Raw genomic sequence first — 26,642 nt, forward strand, 5'->3', positions numbered from 1 at the left:
AAAAAATTAAGTTACAAAAAGTTAGTGAAAAAATTATTTGAGAGTTAGATTATGAAGAAGTATATGAGTGTGTAGGGAAAAAAGTGGGAGAATGGAACATCCATCGTTTCTCTCATCACATTATTTTAGGACATAAGTTGTATAGCTTGATGGTTCTATTTTTTTATTTTTATAATCAATTGGTCAAGAGAAAAATCATTTTAGAAAGGTTTCAACGAGTGAGTGAAGGTTTGTTATTAGAATTAAGTTTTGTTTGTTTAAGATCAACGGCATACTCTGGTGTAACCAACATATCAACGGCATACGGAGCGTGATATTCCTAAGTTCCTTTAGTTTCTCCCAGTAGAAAACATTGTCATTATTGATGATTTTTTTCTTCATCTTGGTTTTGATCTTGATTTTCTTCCTCTTGGTTGTCTTGAACTAGCGTATTTTGATACCATTTCCAAACAAACAATCATCCTTTCCAAAGGTATGTATCATGCTCTCTCTATTGGTGTCACTATTATTCTATTTAATTGTTTTACTATCTCTTTTAGAGTGTACAACAAAAGAATACCGATCAAAATCGTCCATAATATGAGTATCTTAATAGCAAGGTCTAACAAAACAAACATAGTTACGAGAAGTTATTTTGTTGAACACTATCACCAAAGCAAACTCTATAGGGCCACACGGAGGTAGAGAAAGCGTTGTAGAAACAACAAAGTAGCAATAAAGATACTTGATGCCAATAAAGAAGATATGGACAAAGTGGAGAAAGATTATGCTTTTTCAACAATTTCTCTACAACCAGAGTATATTCAACCCCAACAAGTGTAGCTGCTATCACGTGTAGCCAAAATATGAGATACCTAAGCTTATTGAGTTTCTCCCAATACATAACATTTGCATTATGCCTTTCTTAAAGATTTTTATTTTCTTGAAAAGATATGAAAGCGTGTGTGTTGTGTAATCAATTAGAATGAAATCAGTGTACGTTTGAATGAAATAAAATGAAAAGATGAATGAATCATATTTGTTGTTTGCTATGTTATTGAGAAGAAAGTAGAATGAAGTGTGTGTGTGTGTGTGTTGTGTTTTGATTTTGCATTATGAGTGTCTTGTATGAGTGAAGGATAAGCTTGAGTTTTGTTGTTTGAAAGAAAAAGATTGGATTTTTACCGGTGTGTTGTTTTTCTAAATGAAGGAAATGAGCGAAGGGGATTGTTGTTGGAAATGAGGAGTGGTGAGAAAATGAACGACCCATTTTCATGTTCAGGTTACTGACTTGCAGAGTGGCGGTATTACATAAACGTGGCGTGGTCTATGTCTTGTTAACTAATTAGATCCTTTGAATTATATAGATAGATCATTTTACACAACAAAATAAATAAATAAACAAAGTTTAATTATTCTATAGATCCTTGAGTATGAGAAATGTTAACGAGTGTTTCCGGAACATTCTTTAAAAACCATAAGCGGTATGTATTTATGAAAATACGTGTATTCAATGCATTGAAAATCGAAATATTTATTTTTTTTACAGAATAATTGTTTATTTTAGAATGCTCAAGTATCCAATGTAAAAATCTAAACCCCTTTGTCGTTTTCCCCACGAGATTTTAGGGTTTGTGAGTCTCAATATTACTACCAGTACTACCAATGAAATGAAATGAAAAGTGAATGTCCAGTTTATAAGTTTTTTGGACATTTGTAAGCGATTTCAATAAACTACGGTCGAAGTTGTTGTTTATCGTAAGTAAATTTCAGTTGAAATAAATTCGTTTTAAACTATTACAGTATTTTTTAGTCTTTGATTTTAGAGATATCATTCGCACAGAATTGGCATTAAAAAGTTCGTAATTTTTACTATAAACTACAATTGAAGTTATTTATTAAATACAACCAACCTAACTAATCAATAATTATATTGAAATACCTCCCAAAAAATAATAACTACATCAAAATGGTTATTCTGATACCAAATCCAAAATATTACAGTATGTTTTATTACATAGATTTTCTTTTTTCAAAAACATTTTTATTTACAATCAAAATAATAAAATTGTTTAACTAGATGCAACGTATCTCATAAATCTCAAAAGGATTAGTATTCACAATTGTCTATAGAAGATACATTTGGTTTACCAAAACGGTAGATACAACATCTTTTAAGACATTGAGTTATCCGGACGCAAGTTGTATAAGTTGATGGTTCTAAAATCCTCTTTTACAACAAATAATTACAAACAAACCACAACAATCATACAAACTCTTCCCAATCAATTTTTCGCACTCATTTTTTATTTACCAAATCATCATCGTCGTTAATCAAAATTTATCCGAGCAAAAATCATTTATTTCAAATCAATATATACTTTTGGTTAATGTATACTTGAGGCAATCCACATATTGAAAATTCTATGCCCATTCAAATCACAAAAAGTTATTCTGAAAACTAATATACTAACCAAATAAAATCCAAGATATATCATGGTTTCTAGTTCATATTAATTTAACTTCAAGCTCTTGAGGCCAACACGAGGTATGATTAGATGCGTCCCTAACTTGTTGGTTCTTTGTTAGTCCATACACTCATGATACAAGTTTAAAAACGTGAAGCGGAAGCAAGAATTTAAAGACAAAATTGTTATCAACATATTAAGGTGAAGCTAATATTTAAATATGGCAACGTGGCTAACATTAATATTAATGCAGGGAGCATGATGATGAGGGTGATGTCCAAAGATTAGAGTGGAGGAGAATATCTGGTGTGGTTACAAAAGTTCAGACACAAGATTTGGACACACTCACGACAATGAAAAATGTTAGTAATGCAAATGGAAAATTCCAAACTACGTCACCTTATCTATCCCGCCCCTAATGTTCGGGTGGACCTGGCTTTTGGCTTGTGGGTGGTTTAAGTTTTGGATTTGTCGTTTCTTCATCGAACCGTGTTTGGTTTGTGGCAGATCTACAGTTTCAGGGTGTTTTCTTCTCTACGCTGGTGGGAAGGGGTCATCTCTCGTTTTTCTCTTTTTCGTCGCTGGTTTGTTGCGGTTTTGTTGTTTTTGGTGTTTTTGTTGTTGTTCTTAGTTCGGGGTGGTCTTAGGTGTTGTGTTTATGTTTTTGGTTCGTACCCGTCGATTGTCGTGTTTAAGAGATCCATATCTTCTTGTGCTCAGTTCTTTTTCTATTTTGTTTGTGTTTTTTCTGTTCGGGTTTGTTTTGTTGTGTTTGCGTTTTAGGTGTTGTGTTCTGTCAAGGGACTAGGGTCGAGGCTGGTTAGATCTCCCTCAGCCTTTTGGTGGTTCAATTTCTTCTTAGGGTCGGTTTCGGTGGGGTGTCGGGGCGGTGCTTGTGTCGTATCCAGCTGGTTGTTGGGTTGTGGGTGTGTGTTAGGGTGATTTTCTGTCAAGGGACTAGGGTCGAGGCTGCTTTTGATCTCCCTCAGCCCTTTGGTGGTTAACTGCTCTGCATGTTTGTGTTGTTTGTGTTTGCTTTGGTGTGTCCGTGTTTTAGGTGTTGAGTTCTGTCTAGGGGTCTAGGGTTGAGACAGGTTAGATCTCCCTCAACCTCTTGGTGGTTTGTTGTTCAGCTGTCTTTCTGTCGTGTCTATGTTTGTTTGTTTGGTTGTGTTTGTGTTTTAGGTGTTGTGTCCCGTCAAGAGTTTAGGTTCGAGGCTTTCTAGATCTCCCCTAGCTTTCTGGTGCTTCACTTTTTCTCGGGTCATTTTCTGCGAGTTGCTCGGGATTTGTTTTGTTTGTGTTGCCTTTTTGTTCCTTTGGAGCCTAGCCGTTGGAGGTCTCCTGCTCCTGGATTTGGTTTTGGTTGCTTGGTTGTTGTTGCTCGAAAGAGCTAGGTTTGCAGATGCTTCGTGTTTACGGAGTAGTCGTTTGTTGCACCTTAAGCCTTCCTGATCACTCGGTTGTCGGCGGTTGTTGATCCTTCACGATTAATCCCCCTTCTTCGCAACTTTCGGATCGTTCGTCGTCGTAAGGATCATGGTGGTTTGTGGCTGTTTAGCCGAGGGTTGGGGCGTGCGCCGGTTAATTCGGGTGGTGCTGATGCAGAGTGATTTGGTGGCTTGATTTGAGTTTGTGTTCGAGTTGATTCGCTTTGCGCTACTATTCTGCTTGTTCTCTGTCTTTGGATTTTGGCATCGTGTTCTTGGCGGGTCAAGGTTTTGGATAGGTTTAGGTGTCTGCTCTGGTGGTTCGTGAGTTGAGGGATGCCTCTTTTACTTGTGTTGGGAGTCTTGTGGGCCGATCACTTTTGATTCAAAGTCGGGAGCAAGTCTTGTGACTCAGGTCCTTCTAGGTTGTTGTGATGTCTCTTGCGATAGGCCGAAACTTGAGTGGTGGTCGAAGCTGAGCATCTTGAAGCAAATTCGTTATTGGGTGCTTGGTTGTCCATTGTTGGTGGTGTGGTTCTTTGATGAGTTTTTGTTAGGGGTTTCGGCAGCTTGAGGGTGATGGTGGTTTTTCTTTGGGAGTTTTTTTTGGTGTTTTTATTTTTCTCTTTTTGGTGTAATTTTTGTTAGGGGTTTTACTATATATATATATATATATATATATTGTCATTAAAAAAAATTATTTGATTATTAAATTATATTTTCTAAGGTTTTAATATACTATATTATTGTTTAGGGCATATGATTGATTTTGAACAAATAAACGAGGGATACAATAAGAAGGGTGAAAGTGAGTGAATTTCTTCACTATTCTATGAGAGTTCTATAAACTTTCGGTCATGAGCTCTATGATAAGCAGTGGGTCAGCTATAGTGGCATTATCAATGCCAAATTGATTAATCAATAGACAGTTTTGGTCTTATGTATAATAAATATGTGTGAAATCTGAATATACATGTCCTACTTTATTTATTTATTTTTGATAAAATAAAATAAAAAAATCCTACTTTTTGTTTGTTGTTAGCTTTTATTTAAAATCTTATGGTTTGGTGGTCTTGTTCCCTTTTAATAATAGTTTCCGTTTACAAGGATTCTTCCATTGCCTTGCTATAGTCGAGGTCATCAATATGATGAAAATCATACAAAAAAATGTAGAGATGTTTCTAGAGATTTTTGAAAATCATATACATGTCCAAATAAGAAAAAGATTTTGTTTTAAACAAATAATTTTTATTTGTTTACCATAATTTTTTTTTCTTTTGTTTTAAAGATTTGAAGTTCTTACTCTTGAGTCCGGTTTTTAGAGAAAAAATAGATTTTAAAAAAGCTATTAAGGGCCCATTTGTTATAGATTAAAATAAAAGTGATTTTAGCGTTATATAATTTAGAAATTATTTTTTAATATTTATTAAAAATTAGAATCTATTTTGTGTTTGTTTATCGCATTAAAAATATTTTTTAATAAATAATCTAGTTTGTTACAAAATTAGTTTAATACATCTATATAAAATGGATTTTTTGTTACAAAATTAGTTCAATCTTTTCACATTTAATTTTATCTCTACTATAAAAAAATAAATCTATTTTTTGAGAACCTGCTCTTAAAAACTTTTAAAAGTTGTAACAAACACATGCAAAAGTTATAACAAACGAACTCTAAGAATAGTTTTTCATTTTGAAACTAAAAATAATTATTTTAACAGAAAAAAATTTAAAATATCTGAAACAAACATTATAAAAATCATAAAAGTGATTTTTCTATTAAGAAAATAGATTTTTTTTAAAACAAATGGGCCATAAGACAAAAACACGTAAAACAAAAACAGTGACGTCACATTGCCAAATTTTCCACCATAACTAACCAAATCAAATCCTACTCCAAGACATATACATCAACGGTTCGGTAGTTTTGGCCAAAAGCATGCAATTATGGTTCCATTTGATAAGTAGTATTGATTACTACTCCCTCCGTTCCTTAATAAATGACCTAGACAATATACATTATTGAGTTGACATACTTTGACCATACTTTTCTACTAATTTACAAAGATAAATAATATCATGTAAGATGTTGTTGGATTCGTCTCGATGAATATTTTTAAAATATTAAATTTTTATAAATTTTTTTAGTAGAGAATTGAAGATATCAAAGATAAAATATATGCATTGATACGTGTGTCAGAGTCAACTAGGTCATTTATTCAGGGACGGAGGGAGTAACTTGCCAATCAAAACATAATGATTACTCAAGCTCAATACAACTACTGCCACGACAAAATTATTTAGCTACAAATAATTGTTCTGTTTGTTCTCAGTTAGTCCATATGAATCATGATAGTACATGTTTTAAATGCGTGAAGCTGAAGCAAGAATTCAAAGACAAATGCACTACGCTGATGATATTAATTATCAGATTATTAAGCTAATCAGTCTAGTATTCTAGTATTAGATTTTTATCTTGAGCATAACAATCGTCAGAGCATCTCCAATGGAGGGTCCTTATTTAACAAGGACCACTTCTCGTTAAGGACTCTTCATTGGAGGAAGAAAAAATGAATTCGCATTAAAGAACGGGCAACTATATAAGGACCCTCTCTCTCCTGGGTAACTAACGGGTCTCGCGTTTAAAAAAGTAATAAAATGTGTACTACTTGGTCCCACTTGTAAAAATGAGTAATAAGTAAATTATTTTTGTTTAATGATGTAAAGATAGTGGGACATATTTAAGTACTTTTCATTGGAGTCCTTATTAATGTATTGTCATTCGAGTCATTAAGTCCTTAATAGGTGTTTCTATAAAAAAAATTATAAATAAGTGATGTGTCACGTGATGTCCATTTAAGGAGTCCTTGTTAGGGAAGTGGATGCTCTTACAAAACAAGTTCATTAGGTGAATTCCCACAAATAAACAAAAGTTCATTAGGCGAATGATGCCAAATGTGAGATTTGGTTTTTTTTTTAGTATAAAAATGGTGGACAGTTCAAACCGATATACACTAATCTCATACTTTTATATTGAAATTTACTCATCCTTACATAATAGACTTGTAAGGTGATGAATATCACTCTTTATAAATAAACTTTATTTTTAATCTATTTAGAACTTGGTTTTTCCATACCTAGTAGTAAGTAAGTTAGAACTAATTTTGGACTCAAAATCAAATTCAAGAACAGTGAAAATCAAGAATCAATTTTACATCTCTGTAATGAAATTTGATTGCTACAACCATTGCCGCTACCCACCTCTACTAAGGCTGAGCTTAATAGGAGCAAGAGACTTGGTGGCAACAACCAGAATGAAATATTATTTAATCGTGAAAATACCATGTCATGTGCACCTATAAGAATCGGAACAGACCAATTACCAGATCCACCTATCATCGTCGGCATAACCATAAAAAAGATCATTAAAAAAGCGTGAGCCGTTATTAAAACATTATAAAGTTGATGATTCCCACCAAGAATTTGATTGCCGGGTCGTGCTAATTCCATACGAATCACCTTATCTCTAATGCAATTGTTTTAATGGGAAATGTTAGATATTCTAATGGAAAGATTCCAAACTTACATCACCTTATCTCTTCCACCCCAACTGTTGACTAATAATATTATTTGATAATTAAATTTTATTCATTAAGGTTTTATTTATTAAGTTTATAGGATATTCTATGGTACGGTTAAATGTATAGTATAGAGTGAAATGGTTCACTGATGCTAGGAGACTCGACACAGATCCGACATATTTTCTTAAGTTTAACATACATGAATTGTTTTGGATACATCTCCAACCCATCCAAATATGTCAAGTTTATTATAAGCAATGGCTCAGCAGTAGTGGCATTATCAATGCCAAATTGTTATAAAAGAAAGAAAAAAAAAGATAACCATGTTTGAATGAACAAGATAGTTTTATATAGTTCTTTCAAAAATAAAAAAGATAGTTTTATATAGTTGCAAGAGTAAATGTACTTAAACGCACATAAAGAGACCATCTTTTAATAATAAAAACAGTTGATTTAATATTTTGTAGATAAAAATCTCTTCTTGTGTCTAAACACTATAGATTACCCAAAAAAAGGACACCACAAAAAAACACAATATATTTCACTTGCCATAAACAAAAAATATGACGCCGGATTGCCAATTTTCCACCGTAACTAACCCAACAAAATCCAAAATATATAAATAAATAGTTTGATAACTTTTGTCGAATGACTGCATTTTTTTAGGCGTTTTTCATATGATTTTTAATTAAATTATCAATGTTTTTCTTAAATCCATAAATTTGTCAAAGTTTATTACAACAAAAACAAATGTATTGTTTTGTCCTTTCCAAACGCATGCAATCATATGATAGACATTGGTAATATTATTAATTTTATCTTCATTCAAGTTATGTGGGGGTAATACAAGGTATGATTTTATATGTTCCTAACTTGCCTATCCAACACGATGATGATTACTCAAGCTCAATAGCAACTACTGCCACGACCAAATGATTTAGCTACACCTAATTTATTTAGGGGATTTAGCTACACATAATTGTTAGTTCTCAATTAGTCCATATGATACAAGTTTTAAAGGAGTGAAGCTGAAGCTACGTTTTAAATACGACAACGTGGCTAACATGATGAAAACATGAGGTTGAGAGCCAATGATGATGATGATGATAGTGATGTCCAAAGACTAGAGTGTAGATGATTTTTAATATAACAATGCTAACTTTTGTTGGTATGGTTGAAACTCAGTACCCCCTGTGGTGTTATTATTATAGTATACAACTCTTAACAAGTAATTTTACTCTGCTTGGTCAATTTTAAGAACAGCAAAAATCACACCCAAATGTTTGCAAACTTAACTACATGTTTGACCAATTAAGAACATGCTTACAACCATTAAACCAAACAACAAATTATTGAAAATATATATATATATATATATATATATATATATAAACAATGATTCTCTAGCATTCAATTATATAGTATATACTATATACTATACAGTGTCGTATTATATGGCCAATGAACATCTTATTAACAAGAAGTATAAAACACTCCTTCAAAAAAAAAAAAAAAGTATAAAACACACCTCATTTCCAACTCAGTTCAAGAAAATATCAAAACATCTTGCAAACGATGGTTCTCTTCTTATTTTTACTATGGGATCTTACAACAGTAGCTGGGTTAAGGTTTCACCAGCACACCAGCATATATAGCTCTACATAAATTTACAAAAATGCAGGCAAAATTAAAGAAAAAAGAAAAGAAATGCATATAATTTTATCATACGAATTAACATCATTACTCATTGTCTTCCCTCTCTCTATACAAGACCCATAGCAGATAGATACTAAATCTGCTTGCATTCAGTCAGCAACTATAAGGGAGAACTGGAGATGATGGCAGTTTACACCACCAGAGTAGCTAGCTACAAATCTCTTCAACAATCTCATGCTTCTCTACCAAAACAAAAGTTGCAGTTGATAGCCTCACAAAACAGGAATTCGGAAGCTCTCTTCATTAACATGATGATGCATTTCATTTTGCACAGCCTTGACAGCAGCTACTCTGGCTGCATTGGCTGCTCTATTAGCTGCTGATACTGATCTATTTACTCGTTCATCTACCTTGGCTACATCATAGGCTTTCTCAGCTGCTCTTCTAGCTTCCTGTTTGTTCACAAAAAACCCGGTTAATAATGAAAGCTCGTGATACTTCAAACCATGTATCTGTTCTCTTTGCAGTTTTTTCGGTCTTGTCTTTCCTTTATTTTGCACAAATGTGCTCATTTGAACCATATAGAAGAAAATGTCCAATTATCTGTCCATAATCTCAAGCTTTTACAAAAAACAAAATACTTGACAGCCAGAAATTTCGACAAAATGAGATGGCATGCGTATTGACTATTGGATGATCGAGTGACTCCTACCATTTCCCCTTTCCAACAAAAACCCATACAGTCTAGACTGTTCAGCCAAAACTCTGGCCAATATTTCCTTAATACATACTATTGTTCTGTTCCCCCCCTTGTGGTTTCAGTGAAGAATATATATTACTTTATATGAAACTTGAGACAGATGGAAGCCAGCGATACATGAATTTTTTAAAAATTTACTTGTAAAAAATTACACTAAAACACGGATGCCAATCAGATTTTTCAACAAGTCAAATCATGAAGAAAAAAAAACACAAATGAAGCAACTCCTATCAAATTATAAGAATTACACAGGCAAAGTTAAACACGGAACAATTGACAATTTAACACATCATTCTAATTATTCTAGGCCAATGTGTAGACACATAAGAGAAAATGTTCAAAACCATTCATCTATTTTCTTTTCTTTTAGTGTTAGCTAGGGAAAGAGCATTTAACAATAGATTAATGTAAAGTATAAATAAACAAAGCGTGTACCTGCACTGTATTAAGTACTCTGGAGTGATTCACACCAACAGGGGAAACTGGATATGTGGCGTTCTGCGTGCTTGGAATGTCAAGTACTCCATTTCTCCAGTGACCGGATTGAGTTTCTCCATTTCTAAATGTATACATTCCAAGACCATGTCTTTTCCCCTCATGCCAGGTTCCTTCATAACGATGGCCATTTGCAAAACAGTATACCCCGAATCCATGCATCTTGTCCGCAATATACTCACCAGCATACGTATCTCCATTTCTAAAGAAATGAAAATAGTCAGTTCCCCCGAAAATAGAGTATACTTATACTATGGAGTAAATAAAAGGAGGCAACGAATGCCCTATATAAATCAATTCAACAATAATGCACTAATGGTGATTCCTTAGAAGAGATGCACCTATATTTGAGAAAAATAAGAAGGATATAAAACAGGACAAGGGACCACTATTCATTAAAAGCATGCCCATAATCCTACTCACTGATACTGATCAGCAAGCTCAGTTCTAACAAAAAAAAAACAGAATAGGGTGTATCAGTGTTGCTGATGATCAACAAGGTATTAATCAAAGCACTAATGAGTTTCTTTTTGCACAGTTCACGTTAAGTATATTAAAGGGGGAAGTGTGAGTACGAAAAAGTATCCAAACTTAAATTAGTAGCAAGTAAAAATAAAATGTGGAACAGAACAACAGTTGGAGTTGTTGCTACGTGATCTGGAGGTTACAAGTTCACAGTCATGAACTTTTAACCCCTTGCAAGGAACATAAGAGATCATTTATGCGTTCAGACTAGTTTGAAGAGGCATAAAGCACCTTTGAATCTAAACCCAGCATTAGAACCACCGGATACATAAAGTAACGAAAACAAAAAGTGGCCCCTATATACAGATGCAATATTACGCTATATACTTGAAACATTATAATTTTTCCGCAGTTTAGTAACTCCATCTGTCTACTATATTCTTAACAAACAAAACCTACAAGCCCTAAACATGTCAAAACCCACCAGCCAGCCACCAGCTAGGAACTGCTGAACATATTACAATCCAAAGAATGGTCAAAGATAGATTACATGTCATAATAAGTTAGCCAGTCTAAGATATGATCCACTGAGTTCATACTTATTTTTTTCCTACTTCACTAAACCTTAAAACCTAACATCTGAAATCCAAATCTATTCCACCTAATATTTGGCCCAAATTGAACCAACTACTGATATCAACAAACACAGGAATAAAACTCCAAATTCCAATCATTGATTCACACAAAGAAAATAACTGAAAGCAATGAAAACAACACAACAAAGAAATGTAATTAAATGAATGCTACGAAGCACCGACGCAATCACAATTCAAGAACACCGGACACGGCACTGACCCGGCTACACCATTAGTAATTTGAAAAAATGACATAATTGAACGTAATCACATGTGTCAAGCGTCGTATCAAACACGCGATCAGAAGTGTCAATACTACAGAGATTGAAAGTAAACATCTTAACTACAAAAAAACAATCTTACAATGAATACACAAACAAAATTTCAGAAGATTTGAAGAAACTCACCTAAAGTGATAGTGGCCAAGACCATGTTTAACACCCCACTTAAACTCTCCAACAAATCTACTCCCATCATCACAAGTATGAACACCACTACCATGACTCTGTCCATTCAACCATTCACCAGCATAAACATCTCCAGTATAAAATCTATAAACACCAAACCCATTTCTCAATCCATCTCTATACATACCCTTATACCTACTTCCCTTACTCCAACTCTCAACACCAAAACCTTCATATTTCCCGTCAACCCAATTCCCTTCATATCTTCCACTCATATTATAGTAATAAACCCCACTCCCACAACTCCTGTCATTCTTCATTTCACCTTCATACACATCACCATTTGCATAAACCCTAACCCTAATTTCCACAATATTGGATGAATTTTTGGAAATTTTATTCTCTCTCCGCCGTCGATTCCACTGTTTCACGGTGAGGACTATGGGAAGAGACGACGGTGGTGATTTGAATTTGAGGGAGAGAGAGAAGAAAAGTGCGGCGGAGAAAGCGAAAGCAGATAGGAAATTAAAGAAGAAAGAGTGAGTAGGTGGGGATAGTAAGAAAAAGAAAAAAGGGAGGGAAAGAAGGAGGATTAAACGGGAACGATGGCGGAGACGACGGAGTGCGGCGGAGGAGACGGCGGAGAGAGAATGAAAATGAAAAGATGATTTTTTAGTGGAAAATTGTGGGAAATTGAAATTGAAATTGAAATGGGGGAATTGGGGAAAAGATGATTTGGAGGGTTTGATTTTAAAATTAGGGTTGTTAATTTTAGGATGAATTGGTGAAGAAATAGAATTGTGTTGATGTTTGTGATGAATTGAATTGGAATTTGAATTGAAAAGTTTATGGTGATGAAAGAGATTAGGGTTGAAATCGGAAGAGATACAAGAACTTTCTTTTCCGATCTGAATTTCTGATTTTTTCTGATGCATTACATTCAAATTCAAATCAATTAAAAATTAAGCTGAAAATAACTAACTTTCTTCTTCTTCACTTTCTGTAGTTAATGTGTGTATGTAAGTATGTATGTATAGTTTTGAAATGGATTATGATTGTTGTGATGATGATGATGATGCGTTTTGTGTTATCAAATGCGGCGCGTGGGAGTCGTTTTAATTAAGGTACTTCCACTCTAGAAGAATTTAAAAAATCAAAATATTTTTTTTTTTAGGAAAAATAAATCAATTTTAGTGAACATGACGTTTTGCAAATACCCCCTGAAGTTTTGCACTTATGTGCAAAATGTCCCCCAAACTTAAAAATTTATATTATTTTTTCTTAAAAACAAACAATTAATAGTTAAATATTAAAGCTAACTATTAATTTTGGAGTTTGGAAAAACTACATACATATATACATCAAAATAAGGAAAAATGTGTATTTTTAAAGTGACAATAATGGTTATTTCTAATAGAGAAATTATTATTTTTAGAGGTTTATAAACAAATTAATAAGTAATCAGATTTAAATTTATATTTTCTCCTTCACCATCTTAGTCGTTTAACTCCTCCAACTTCTTCAACAATTTGCTCAAACCATTTAAACTACATAACCCTCAATATTAATCCACAAATCATCCCATTATTGTCACTTTAAAAAATACATATTTTTCCTCATTTTGGAGCCTATTTTGATATATATATGCATGTAGTTTTCCCAAATTCTAAAATTAATAGTTAGTTTTAATATTTAACTATTAATTGTTTGTTTTTAAGAAAAAAAATAATATAAATTTTTAAGTTTGGGGAACTTCGGGGGGTATTTGCAAAACATCATGTTTACTAATAGAAAAATTTGACGGAGGGGGTAAATTGACCAACGTTGTGAAATTTCAAGTGATATTTGAAGTTTTGTTAATTTCAGGGGAATAATTGATGAAACTTACAATTTCAGGGGAAAATTGACTATTTACTCATCAATTTTATATCAGGCACAAATATGTTTTTTTTATAGTGTAATCAATAAATGTCCCTGTGAGCATAGCTTAGTTGGCAGGGACAATGCATTATTATATGCAGGGGCCGGGGTTCGAACCTCGGACACCCCACTTATTCACTTTAAAAGTGAATTTCTAGCCACTATGCTACCTGACCAAAAATGACTAATTTTTTTTTTATACCCAAGTGAGATAAAAAATAATGGTGAACTTAAGGAACCATTAAATTTAGTTGTATATGTACCTATCATATAATGATTAAATGACATGTCATATTTTTGTATTAATTTATTTAAAGTTAAGTTTTTTTTTTGAGAAAATTTAAAATTAAGTTAAATTGTAAAGATTATTTAAACTATTTATATTATAAGTCAAATACATTAATTATTAATAAATTTATTTTTTTTCTCTTATAATAGTGATCGGAGGTGTAATGCTCTTAGGACAATCATCAACATTTGCAACCATATATGTAGAATAAATATTCATTAAAGTGTATAAAACTCGTCAATTTATAGTTTTTTTATATAATTTAAATATTATAAATCAACAAATTTCATGAAGTTAAAAGATTTCATTATATTTTTAATAGTTTAAGACCTAAATTATGAAGATAATGATAGTTTAAGAATCAAATTGATAATTTATTCTTTTCTATTTTATTTTATTGAGAATTTTCGTTAAAAACAAAGATTTAAAGGATGTTGAGTTTTGGTGTGAAACAATTTTACATTACATTCAATAAAACTATACTATTACTTTGCTAAATCACTTTACTTTTGCATAGTTATTTTGAAACAATTTTATACTAACTATGGATATTCATTAAGCTCTAAAAGTAAATATTTTAGAGACTAATAAAAATTGGATCATTGTACCAAAAAAAAAATTGGATCACAAGGTATGTCTAAAAATAGTCTATATTTAGTAAGAAAAACAATCACACAATTGAATTTAACACTACACTTTAATGTAAAACATTAAGATACTCTATTTATAAAACCTCTCAATTATAAAATGTTGAATCTCAATTTTTTCAATGTGAAACTTTCACTTCACATTTCCTACGTGTAAATTTGTCAAAAAAAAAAAATGAAGATGTAAATGTAGATATATAAACCGACCTTAAAATAAAAAAGGTCGGTTTATACTTTAGAATTGGAAGTATCGCCTCGCTTCCATTTTTCTCTGCTAGTATTGGATTGTACAAAAGTGAATGAACCAACGAAATCTTTGATATCTTAATATTAATAACATTTGGTCCACAACAATTTGTAGAAATTCTATTATTTTCTTGAAAATATTATTTTGATGGCTACTGATTATGACTATGTCATAAACCGCACAACTCATTTTCATTGCTCAAAACAAAATTGTTACTTCGCCTGCAAGCTTACTAGTTTACAATATAATAGAATGTATTTATTTACAAATTATTTTGATGTGTCCAAGTCTTATCCAGATAACCTCTCAAGAAAAAGTCTTATCCAAATAAGTTCGCGGGTTAATTATTGCCAATATATGTAAGGGAAATACTAGTTTAAACATAGTTTATCTCGTGTTTTGGTTTGCTACTGTTTGGGAAATATGGAAAAAAAGAAATAACAGAAGTTTCAAGATCAAAGAATGCTCGATTATGCGAATAGTGGACAAAATAAAGTCTCTTTCCTTTTCGTGGTTGAAGGAGAATTTTTTTCAATTCTCTTTCAATTACCATGGTTGGTGGCTTAGTCCCCTCGCTATGTTGGGCTACACTTAGTTGTTATTTTCTTTCATTGCTTTTTGTTGTTTTTTCTTTTCCCGATTATAAATATTGTACAGATTTTAGTGTTTTTCCTTTGCACACCTTATGCTAGGAAAGACATTTTGTGTTGATAATATATTCCATTTTAGCTTCTTCAAAAAAAAAAAAAACTCATAGTAGTATTCCCTCCAACTTCTTATACATAGACTTCACCGTAAACACATCACTCTCCTCCAACCTCCAACACCAAAAATCTTCCTCTACAGTCCCTCTAAAACCTTCCAAATCCGCATACAACTCCCTTAACAACTCATTCTCCCAAACAAAAAGAGGATGTCTCCAAGTAAACGACCAATTAAACTCCGGTGAGCCGAGGGCACCCAAATCACCGATATTAGCCTCCTTTTGATTGGATAACAAATAAAGTCTAGGATTTTTGCTTTGGAAAGCACAATTTCCTCTCCAAGCCATGTCCCAAAAACTCGTCTTCGCCCCATTCCCTACCTTTGGATGCAATGTTGATTTTCTTCTTCTTACCAAATTTCATTCTTGTTAAGTATATAAAACTGCATTGGAGTTTGATTTCATTTTTCAATTTTTCACGTGAATACACTATTATTGAATATTCAAAGGCAACTTAGTTTCACCTTCAATTCCTGGGAAAATAATAAACTTTACAACATTGGTATATTTTCAGATATTTTTTTTATAGGAAAATGTTGGTAGTTAGTTTGTTAGGAAGAGGGAGGCAATGTTAGTAGCAACAATTGAACCGTAGACTATGAGGCAGAGACACGACACGAGCATTGACACACATTGGCACATCAACACTAGTAATATTTTGAGAAAATGACATAATTCAATGTAAATGTGTGCGTTATGTCGGACTCCAACGCGTGTCTGACACTAAAAGTCGCCTAATTCGAGTACCATCCGTTCTTCATTGACCTTGGACCTCTTCTATGCAACTCCTTATGTGTCCCAAGCCAACCACTAGGCTACCTCTTTGAGGACTTGGTATTTTCAGTTAGCAATGTATCAGAACATCTTGTATCATATGTGTCCAAACTGAACTATGAATTTTTTTTTTGTTTATGATTTTTTGTTTGAGAAAAATTTATAACGAGAATCAAAGCAATCCCTTTGTTAAACAACAATGAGTGCAGTTCAAATATGTCTAAACCATTCAACTTCTCAATCACCTTACAAACCAATACACTTTTTCAATTTGGAGAGAGATAACACTTTGATTAGAGGAAGATCAGTTCCACGGAATAATTTTCAGAGGGCTGTTGTGAGTGCATGTCTTAATAACGTGGATGTTAGTGCAGCTAATGCCGGAAAGATAGCATCGGAGAAGACGAAGGCGGTGATTGAGATGGAAGGGAAGTATTTGGTGGGGACATATGCTAGAATACCGGTTGTACTTGAGAGAGGGGAAGGTTGTAAAGTGTATGATATTGAAGGGAGAGAGTATTTGGAATTGAGACACTAGTCTTCTTTGAAACATGTAAGGTATGATGAACCGACACCGATACAAACATGACACTAACAGGCGGCATTAGTAATAATTTGAGAAAATATATTATTTGAATGCAATCACATGTGTTGGTCATGTCAGTGTCCGACACAAGACACGTCTTCCATTATTTTGATATTGATGGAGGTATAACTTGCAAAGCGTCTCTAGTGGCTTCTTCTTTTGCGGATCGTGTACTTTTTGTAAATTCCGGAACCGAAGCAAATGAAGAAGCTCTAAAACTTGCAACAAATGAAGCAGCTATTGTCTTTTAATCTTAGTTGTATGTGATGTAGCCTAAGATCAGAATGTAATGAAATTGTGGTGATTGTAGTAATTAAGATAATGTACGTAATGGCATTGTATGACATATTCTATAATTTCAGTACCTGATTGTATTAGTCAAAGTAAATATGTTCGAAGGTATTTTTTTCTTTAGGAAAAAAGCATTCATCATGTGTGGAACTGAATAGATTTATACATCAGGATGCTAATATTTTTTGGTTCGGAGTGTATGTGTGTGTGGGGTTGTTTTAGAAATCGGTGGATTATCATGATTTATTTCGATGAACGAATCAACACCAGACGAGCTATCCAAACCTCCAACCACCACCACCACCCTCCCACCCCCACCACCACACAAACACACACACTATATATATATATATATATATATATATATATATATATATATATATATACACTTCATTTTATTAGGAAAAACAAACAAATTAATACAACTATAATATAGACACACTTAACGAAAACTACACAATATATTACTTATAAATTGATAGTTTAACTTTTTTGTCAAATAAAACGTTATATACTAAATTTACTTTAAATTTAGGTTCACTTATATGTCAAATAACTTAAAAACGTGACATGTACTTCAAATTAATTAATTTTCAATTCAATTTAAAATAATATTTCTATTAAATTTTCATAAGTATGTTAATTCCCGTACTTAGCACGTGTATCATACTACTAGAAGATAAAAACAGACCAACCTCATTCTTTATTTTCAAATAAATTTCAAACTCAGACTTAAAAGGTAACATACACTTCAATCTATTCGTGTTGCTCAATTCTTATGGGATCTATTAGAAGTGCAATAATGTGGTCTTTTAAGAGTTCCCCGTTGGTATATTTATCCTTGTAATCTTCATAAGTGAACTCGGTTACTCTTGCTACGTTCACCATACATTCAAGCACGGACTTGGGGATGAAGTCTAACTCGAGGCACTCTTTATTTATATCCATCCAACCAATTTCAATGTCCTTGTTGATGAGTTTATATGCATCTTCTGGTGACATGTTGTATTGCTTCATGCAACACTCAACTGCTGAAGCAACATGCTCCCTTTGTTGCTCAAACTGTATATTTATAAGAAATAAAATAAATATAAAAGCTTTATTAGATAGCTCTCTCACACACACAAATATATATATATATATATATATATATATAACCAATCAAGAACTGGATAGTACCTTATGCGAAGAAACATCGTCTGCAAGTCGGCCAATGGCCGATACAGCATTGATGATTTTTGGGTCCCTGAAAATCCACTCAAGCAACTCTTTGCTTGAAAACTCTCCAAGCCCGATAAAAGAAATTGTTGACAGTGGGATGGTAGAAGAAACAATTCCGTTAAGTTTGTAATCATCGTATGTTGGTATAAAATTATCTTTTCCCCACTTTGATTCAACCAAATACGCTTGTGCCAATCTGTAAAACTGAATTAATTAATCAAAATATATATATTGTTAGTTAAGTGCTGAATGATAAAAAAATAAAAAATGATCAATTTGAAAATATATACTATAATTGGAAGCCTACTGCTTTTTTGATGTATTCCAGCACGAAATTCGATTTCTCATTATTCTCCAACAATGACACTTCTATTTCAGCCCATAATCCTACAATTGTATTGAATACAACTTTCATGCAATCTGGAAGGGATTGAATGAGACTAAAATCCCACCTGAAATTCATACAAAAAGAGAATTATCTCCAAAAACCGTAGAAAGAAAAATATCACTGGACTAGGTGAATGACAAGAATAAATAATTGAAAGACACAATCACAAGTATTAATTCTCCCATTGTGAAAAGATAATATAAAATGATTTTGCCAATCTTTTGGATTCAAATCAACCTTTCTATTGCCTGCGTGAAGAGTTCAAGTTCTTCAACCGTGCCGTAGTTATCATATGTATCATCTAGAAGTGAAATACATGCTATCAGTTTCCCCCCTATCTTTCTTGAAGTGATGGATTTTTGTTCGAAGGACATGGCCAATGACCAAAAGTAAGCCTCAACCACTCTATCCCTTGCATAAGGGACCTTTGTCGGAAAGTCAGATTCTTTCCACCACCTACAATATACATATAACTAATATTATATCTGGTAATAGTTGATCAGCCATTGTTTAGTAACAATTTAACAAGCCTTATATCAAGATTTTAAATTTCAATTATAGTTACAAATAATCAACTATATACAATAAAATGAATAGCCAAAGGAGAAACAAAAATCAAGTACAATTTCCTTGGAATTGTATTTGTAAGGAAATGGTTGATTGTGATTCACCTTTTATTCGAAAAATGAGTATATTTTGCAATACTTACTTGGTGATATTGGCAAGTTCTTTTTGATGCATTTTCTGTAGCATGTTGAAATCTAATTTTGCAAAGTTTAGAAGAACTTTACTATGGGAAGGATCTTCTTCGTAGGAAGATATGTAACTCCTTGTCTCCAACCTAGGAATTCCCTTGTGTAGAGGTTTCCTCAAGCATTGTCTTATTTGTGCATCAAGAAAAGGACTCAATTGGTTAGTATTAATTTTGGAATTAAGGTGAGCATGTGTGAAAACAAGCGCTTCATCTAATATATCTTCTCCATGAATCTTTAAATGCGCTGCTTCATACAAGCTCCACATTCCTTGAACATCTTTCACAACCTTTTCATCGAAGCTCCCCATATTGTTCTTGAAATTTTTAAATATATCTGTCAAAATCATGAGATTGTTACATCATTAATATTAAAATTCTCTGTTTATAACATGTTTAATCATCACTACTAATTTTTCTAGGTAAAGTAAATATGGTCAGTAAAGTTCTACACACCCGATGAAATGTGATGTCCTTTTTGCCTAAGCAAACGAAATGCTAATGCACAAAAGTGAAGGCCACCTTCTTCTATGGTAACTATATTGGTGGTAAAGGTATCTTGAATTTTTTCTAATATTTCATCAATTTCACGTTCAAAATGATAAGATATTCCCAAACGTTGCAATGAGTCAATGATGTTTAGTTTTTGTGAGATACTATTGCTTGAAGATTGAAAAATCTTCCTCACTTCCTCTTTTTGTATTTGAATCTGGTTCTTCATATTCTCAGTAATATCCTGCAATTATTAGTCACGTCACAAGGAATGAAATGTTTATAGTTGAGATTTGAATTTTTAATCTCTATAGAAATGGCACATTGAAATTTACATGCTTAAATAGATTTCGCTCTCAATTGAGCAATCCATTAGTTAAACTAAGTATATATCATGACAATTTCACACTTAGAAATTCTGTTCTAGAATTATATCAAAGGAAAAGTAGAAAACTAAATGTTGAATACAACCAAAATAGCCTAACCATCCTTCATAGTTAACTTCTATTGGATTATTGACACAAAGATAGTTGATACCGTTCATAATTAACCATTTATAGAGATTTTATAAAAGAAAAAATTATGAATGTAACGTTTCATAAGGTTGTACCGTTAATTCGTAGTCAGCATATTGAATGAACCTATTCCCCCAAACGCTTGGAGAGAATTTTACATAAGGTCGTGTGATGTTCGAAACTATTGTGGTTGGAAGAGACATCTCAGGTTGTTTTTTTGGAAAAAAAACAAAGGGTAGTTGTGGTTATATATCGATGATGATGCTTGCAGATAGAAAATGAAATTGAACGTTGTTCTTATTCCATAGACCATGTATGCTTAAATACATGTAGTGTACAATCATGATCTTATAAACATGCAAATCTATATTCTATATATAAATAAATTGACCTCTTCTTTAGTTCTATATTCTATATATAAATAAATTGACCTCTTCTTTAGTTAGAATTGTACTTAAAGAATTGCTAAGGTCATAAACATGAAAATCTATATCTATATATAAATAAAATTGACCTCTTCTTTCGTTAGAATTGTACTTAAAGAAATCTCAAAAGCCAAAAATTACTTTCCACTAAAATCTCAAAAGCCAAAACATGCGAATGCGATCCTTAAAGGAAATCTCACCAGACCTAGCACTTAGGCAGCAACATGAAATATTTTTATTGGTGTATGTTAAAAGAATATGTTAGGAAGTTGTGTTACCCTGACATTTCTCACTTACTTTAATTATGTAGCAACTCTTAATAACATTCCCATCTCTCTTCTAAAACTAGGATTGTGATGATGTGTCCCTTCTAGAAAAGTCTCTTAGGGTGCGTTTGTTTCAACTTTAAAAAAAAAATTATTTTAAAATAATCTATAGATTTTATTTAGAGATTTTAAAATAATCTGAAGTTATTTATGTTTAGCTACTACCCATAAAAATGAATTTAAAAAAAGAGTTTTAACTTGTACATGTGTTACCTCCTTGTTATTGAAAAAAATAGATTTTAATAAAAGTTAATCCTAATAGCTTTTTATTTTAGGATCAAAATAAATTTTTTTATAAAATAATTTTTCTAAAAATCCAAATCAAACACTTAAAAATGAAAAAAAGTGATTTTTTTAAAGGAAAAAATAGATTTTTTTTTTTAAAACAAACAGGCCCTTACTCTCTTAAAAATTTCTCATGTTCCATCTCTTTTTAAGTTCATGAGTTATATTTCCTCTATCATACCAAATTAATATCTAATGATGACTCAGTTCTTTAATAAAGTTCTATTTAAAATTGACCTCTTCTTCGGTTATGTGCTCCAGAAGCATTAAATATTTTTCTTCAAAAGAAAAAATAATACTGTACAAAATAAGGTGGATTCTAAGGTGAGTGAGCAATTAAGTTCCTCACTGATGGACCACTTATGTTATACCATCAGATCTCTTAAAAGAATTTAAGGGTTTAGATTTGTTTGAAAATAAAAAAAAAGTTGCACTTATGTCTTCCCACGCCCAATCCTTGCTCTTTTATTTTTAGATTTCTGTTACCATTTATGAAACAAATTGTTGTTGATTCTTAACAAGTTTAATTTTGTTTCTTCTTTCTTTTCATTTTTTGGACAATTGATGTGTATTGTATGTCAGGGAAATGCCATTGATTAGGGAAATCATAAATCAAATCTGCTGATAACAAGATTTGGAATTGAAAACCTAGAATAATCTTCCAATTTATTAGTTTCTCATCCAGAATTTCCTTTTCTGTGAGATTTTGGTTGAGATTCAACTTGTATGAAATTTGGATATTGTGTTTTAAGATTTAAGATAACATAAGTGGTGAATTAGTGAGTGATTCAGTTTCTTTGCTCACCTGAATCTTCTATCAAGAAAATAGAAAAGGAGTAATGATTGTGTGGGAGAAGGCATATGTTTTACTTTTTTATTTTCAATAAATCTGAACATTTAAATTCTTTTAAGAGATTCGATGGTATAATGGAAATAGTCTATCGGTGAGGGACCTAATTGCTCCCTCACTTTAGAATCCACCGTATAATTAAAGTAAATTTAGTATAAATTATAAATGTAATAATAATATTGTATAGCTTTTGTAAGGAAAAAAATCTTATATAGTTGTATTAAAATATTTGCTTTTATAAATTCATGTATTCTTTATCCCAGAGATGTCAGCTTAGATGTTAGAGCTTGGCTTTGTAATCTTGATAAAAACAGATCGGATCTCATCTTAGACTATCCATAACAGAGCACTTTAAATTTGGTGGTTAAATGGGTTCCTTGCGTCTACATCACTAATTTTACGGTAATATTTAATAAGCACCAATATTCTCCAACCGAACACCTCAAAAGAAATTATTAAATAGGTCCCACAAATAATTTTATATCATTACATTTCAACAAAATATATATAATTTATTAAGATTTATTAAATATGATCAACAAAAAAATGAAGAGAGAGAGCGTGCTTCCATAGCCACCATTCTTCGTAGACACTCATACATTTTGTTCGACAATGGGGGCGCCTATTTAATATGGTGCTAAATAGGTTAAGCACTCAGCATTGTGGATGATCTTAGATGGTTATAATTTGTTATTAGTGTCATTTTTTTTTTTTACTATTTTCAGTCTTATTAATAAAAAATTTCTCTTCCCCATTTTGTATATAAAAAAAAAAAAACAACTATATTATATTTAGATTCACTATATTTATTATAACAATAAAAGAACTAGACCATTCACCTGTGCTATTGCACGGGTCATCTCGATTGGAAACAAAACATGCAAATGTATTGAAATTAAATATGCTTGCGGTACAAAATAAATTGTTTCTAAAAAAAATACATTTAAAAAAGACCTTAAATTGGTAGATTGCGGAAAATCTCCTTATAACTTTGAAGTGCTATTCATGCTTTTACCATTCTCATCAGTCATTAAAATCTTCAACCCATTCCTGGAGGTCACCCTAAATATTGCGACGTAAAGTTGACCTCATATGTAGTTTTATAATCAAGGTACGATGTGTATACAATTATATTTCAAGGAATTTATGTGTAAACAATGCGGTTTTTTTTTGTTTTGAAAACTATCAAAGCAAGCGTCATCCTCATATGTTAACAGAATTTTTAGAATCTCCTTATAACTACATTTGAAGTGCTATTCATGCTTTTACCATTTTCATCAGTCATTAAAATCTTCAACCCATTCCAGAAGGTCACCGTGGATATTGCGACGTAAAGTTGACCTCGTATGTAGTTTTATAATCAAGGTACGTTGTGCATACAATTATATTTCAAGGAATTTATGTGTATACAATGCGGTTTTTTTTTTTTTTTGAAAACTATCAATGCAAGCGTCATCTTCATATGTTAACAGAATTTTTAGACCACTCTTTGAACCTATTTCAAACACTAAGAGAGATGAGCAAAAATAATATACAACAATCGAACCCTTAAATTGTTTTATGAGCCACTTTCTATTCATGAACAAACACTAAGATTAGCTACGTGGAGTGAAATGACACATTATACACAAAACAAATCTTAAAAAACCTGTTATTTATTATACAAACAAACCCAAACAAACATTATTGATTATTGAAATGGATTGTCTGCATAAGTTAAGTTTGACATTATCCTATTGAAATGGGTGGTCGGCATAACTATTGTTTTATACACAAAATAAATTAATTTTGACCTAAAACAGTACACTGAAGAGTTATATTGCAAAAATTATGGACAAAATAATTAACCTCAGTTGATTCAATCAAATCTGATAGTTGTAGAAAATCATCAGAGAGGGACTGTAATCGGACCAGTAAAAAGAATTAGAAACTTCAGGCAAATCAATAGTTAATTTTTAGTTATTGTAAAAGCTGCACCCTGTAACTTTTTCTAAATCACGGCGGCACACCGTGATTTCGATAAAGTAAGTCACCACGGAAACTCAAAATAAGCTTAAATAGTGATTATACACATCTAAGTACACCCTTATGAAATAAGCCCCTTATATTTACAGTCAAAGAAAACTACCTTAAAAGTTAAAACTCAATTTAAATTACTTGCAATTTGAAATAATTCGAATATGGAAGACATTATACATGTAGAGCATATTGTAATTGATTGTGCTTTTTCTTCCTCGTTTTCCTCTACCCCTAGAAGCCACAATCTAAGCTTAGTAGCCTTGATTCTGATCGTTATCAGATGTCACTCTGCCTTCATATGTTCCACAATCAAAGCTTAGTAGCTTACAATGTGATTCCATAAGTATGCCCACTTGCAATGTGATTCCATTAGTAGCCTAGTAGTTTCATATGTTCCTATCACATAATGAAAAATTATAACATATTCATATGTTACTTTCAAACACCAAAACCATATGTTAAAAGTAATTACATATTGTCAAGCAATATGTAATTGGGGTTAATAGGTCTTTACCCCCTGTAATATAAGCCACTTTTGGTTTTGCCCCCTATAAAAAAAAAATTAGATTCCGTCCTTATAAAATGAAGATTCTTCACGATTGCCCCCTAAGCTAATTGACTCAGCAGAATCTTTGATGTGGCACCTACTTTGCTTTTTCTTTTTCTTTTTCATTTTTTTTGCTTGCCACGCGTAAAAAATAGTTTACACGTCATTTTTATTTAAAAAAATAAATATAAAATAAAATTTAAAAAAACGAAAATCATATTTTAAAAAATCTGCAAATTAATTTTCAAAATTAAATAATTTTTTTTTCCAAAAAGTAAAAAACATTTAGATTTTTTCTGAAATAGAAAATTGGCTTATCTTTTTCGAAATTAAAAAAAAAATCAGATTTTTTTCGAAATAATTATTTTTTTTTTTCTACAAAGAATGAAAATTCTGGATATTTTTAAATTCCAACTATTTAATCTGAAGAAAAAAAAATTGACTTTATTTAAATTTTTAAAATCTTAACTTCAGATTTTTTTCGAAAATTTTAAATTTACAAAAATCTTGAAATTTTTGAAATTTTTTATAAAATCTTGAAATATTGTTCTAGAATTCAAATTTTACGAAATTTTGGAGATTTTTTAAATTCTGAATATAATTTTTTTTAATTCAAATCAAAATCTTAATTTCAGTTTTTTTTTTCAAAAAAATTAAATTTAGAAAATATTTCAGATTGTTTTCGAAAGTTTTATTCCTTAATTTTTATGAAATTAGGAATAGTTAAAAAAAATTATGAAACTTAATTTTCAAAATAATATTATAATTTTCGAAGTTTTTTTAATTTATATTTGGATATTTTAGAATCTTTTTCGTAATTATTTTATAATTTTTTGAAAAATTCGAAATATATTAAATTTGAGATTTTTTTATAATTTTGTTTCTAAATTTAAAAAACAATATTTTTTTCCTAATTAATTTGTTTTTTATAATTTTTGTAAATTAATTTTCATATTTTTTTTAATTATTAATGACGTGTTAAAAAAATTTCATGCGTGGCAAGCAAAAAAAAAAAAAAAAAAAAGCCATGTAGGTTCCACATCAAAGATTCTGCTGAGTCACTGGGCTTAGGGGGCAATCGTGAAGAATCTTCATTTTACAAGGACGGAATCTAAAAAAAAAATATTTACAGGGGCAAAATCAAAAGTGTCCTATATTAGAGGGGGGTAAAGGCCTATTAACCCTATGTAATTGGGACCAAAATATGCATAACCATATATAGAATACTGAACTTATTTTTCGAAATGCAGAAAATGGTTAAACTGTTAAAAAAATATAATTATCTGGTCTTTGCGGAACCAAGCTCCATATGGGACTGTAATCTTGAACTTCAGGTCATCAGCCAGTTCACGAATGAGTGTTCGAGAACCTAGCAATGGCACAACGGAATCTTGGTCTCCACTGTCATAATAATTTAACACATGATTAGC

At 31.6% G+C, this 26,642-nt stretch overlaps 1 protein-coding gene and 1 pseudogene across 1 annotated transcript; one reads left to right on the forward strand and one right to left on the reverse strand.

Annotated features, from left to right (window-relative positions):
* Window positions 1–9,002: 9,002 nt before the first annotated feature.
* LOC25500129 (junctophilin-2) lies at window positions 9,003–12,930 on the reverse strand. Its single transcript, XM_013588459.3, has 3 exons — window positions 11,877–12,930; window positions 10,310–10,571; window positions 9,003–9,566 (listed from the first exon to the last, which is right to left on the reverse strand). The coding sequence occupies exons 1-3, from the start codon at window positions 12,809–12,811 to the stop codon at window positions 9,387–9,389; spliced, it is 1,377 nt and encodes a 458-aa protein (XP_013443913.1). The 5' UTR covers window positions 12,812–12,930; the 3' UTR covers window positions 9,003–9,386.
* Window positions 12,931–16,715: 3,785 nt separating this feature from the next.
* The window catches only part of LOC120577393 (acetylornithine aminotransferase, mitochondrial-like), a 47,432-nt pseudogene continuing 37,505 nt past the window's right edge, over window positions 16,716–26,642 (forward strand).

The sequence above is a fragment of the Medicago truncatula genome, chromosome 8 (genome assembly GCF_003473485.1).
Source record: "Medicago truncatula cultivar Jemalong A17 chromosome 8, MtrunA17r5.0-ANR, whole genome shotgun sequence".
Classification (NCBI taxonomy): Eukaryota; Viridiplantae; Streptophyta; class Magnoliopsida; order Fabales; family Fabaceae; genus Medicago; species Medicago truncatula.

Coding starts and splice junctions, on each gene's coding strand:
- LOC25500129 (XM_013588459.3), bottom strand. CDS start 12,811: ATGCATCAGAAAAAATCAGAAATTCAGATCGGAAAAGAAAGTTCTTGT. Junction 10,572..11,876: donor CTTGGCCACTATCACTTTAG/GTGAGTTTCTTC, acceptor TCATTTCTTTAG/AAATGGAGATACGTATGCTG. Junction 9,567..10,309: donor GAGTACTTAATACAGTGCAG/GTACACGCTTTG, acceptor GTGAACAAACAG/GAAGCTAGAAGAGCAGCTGA.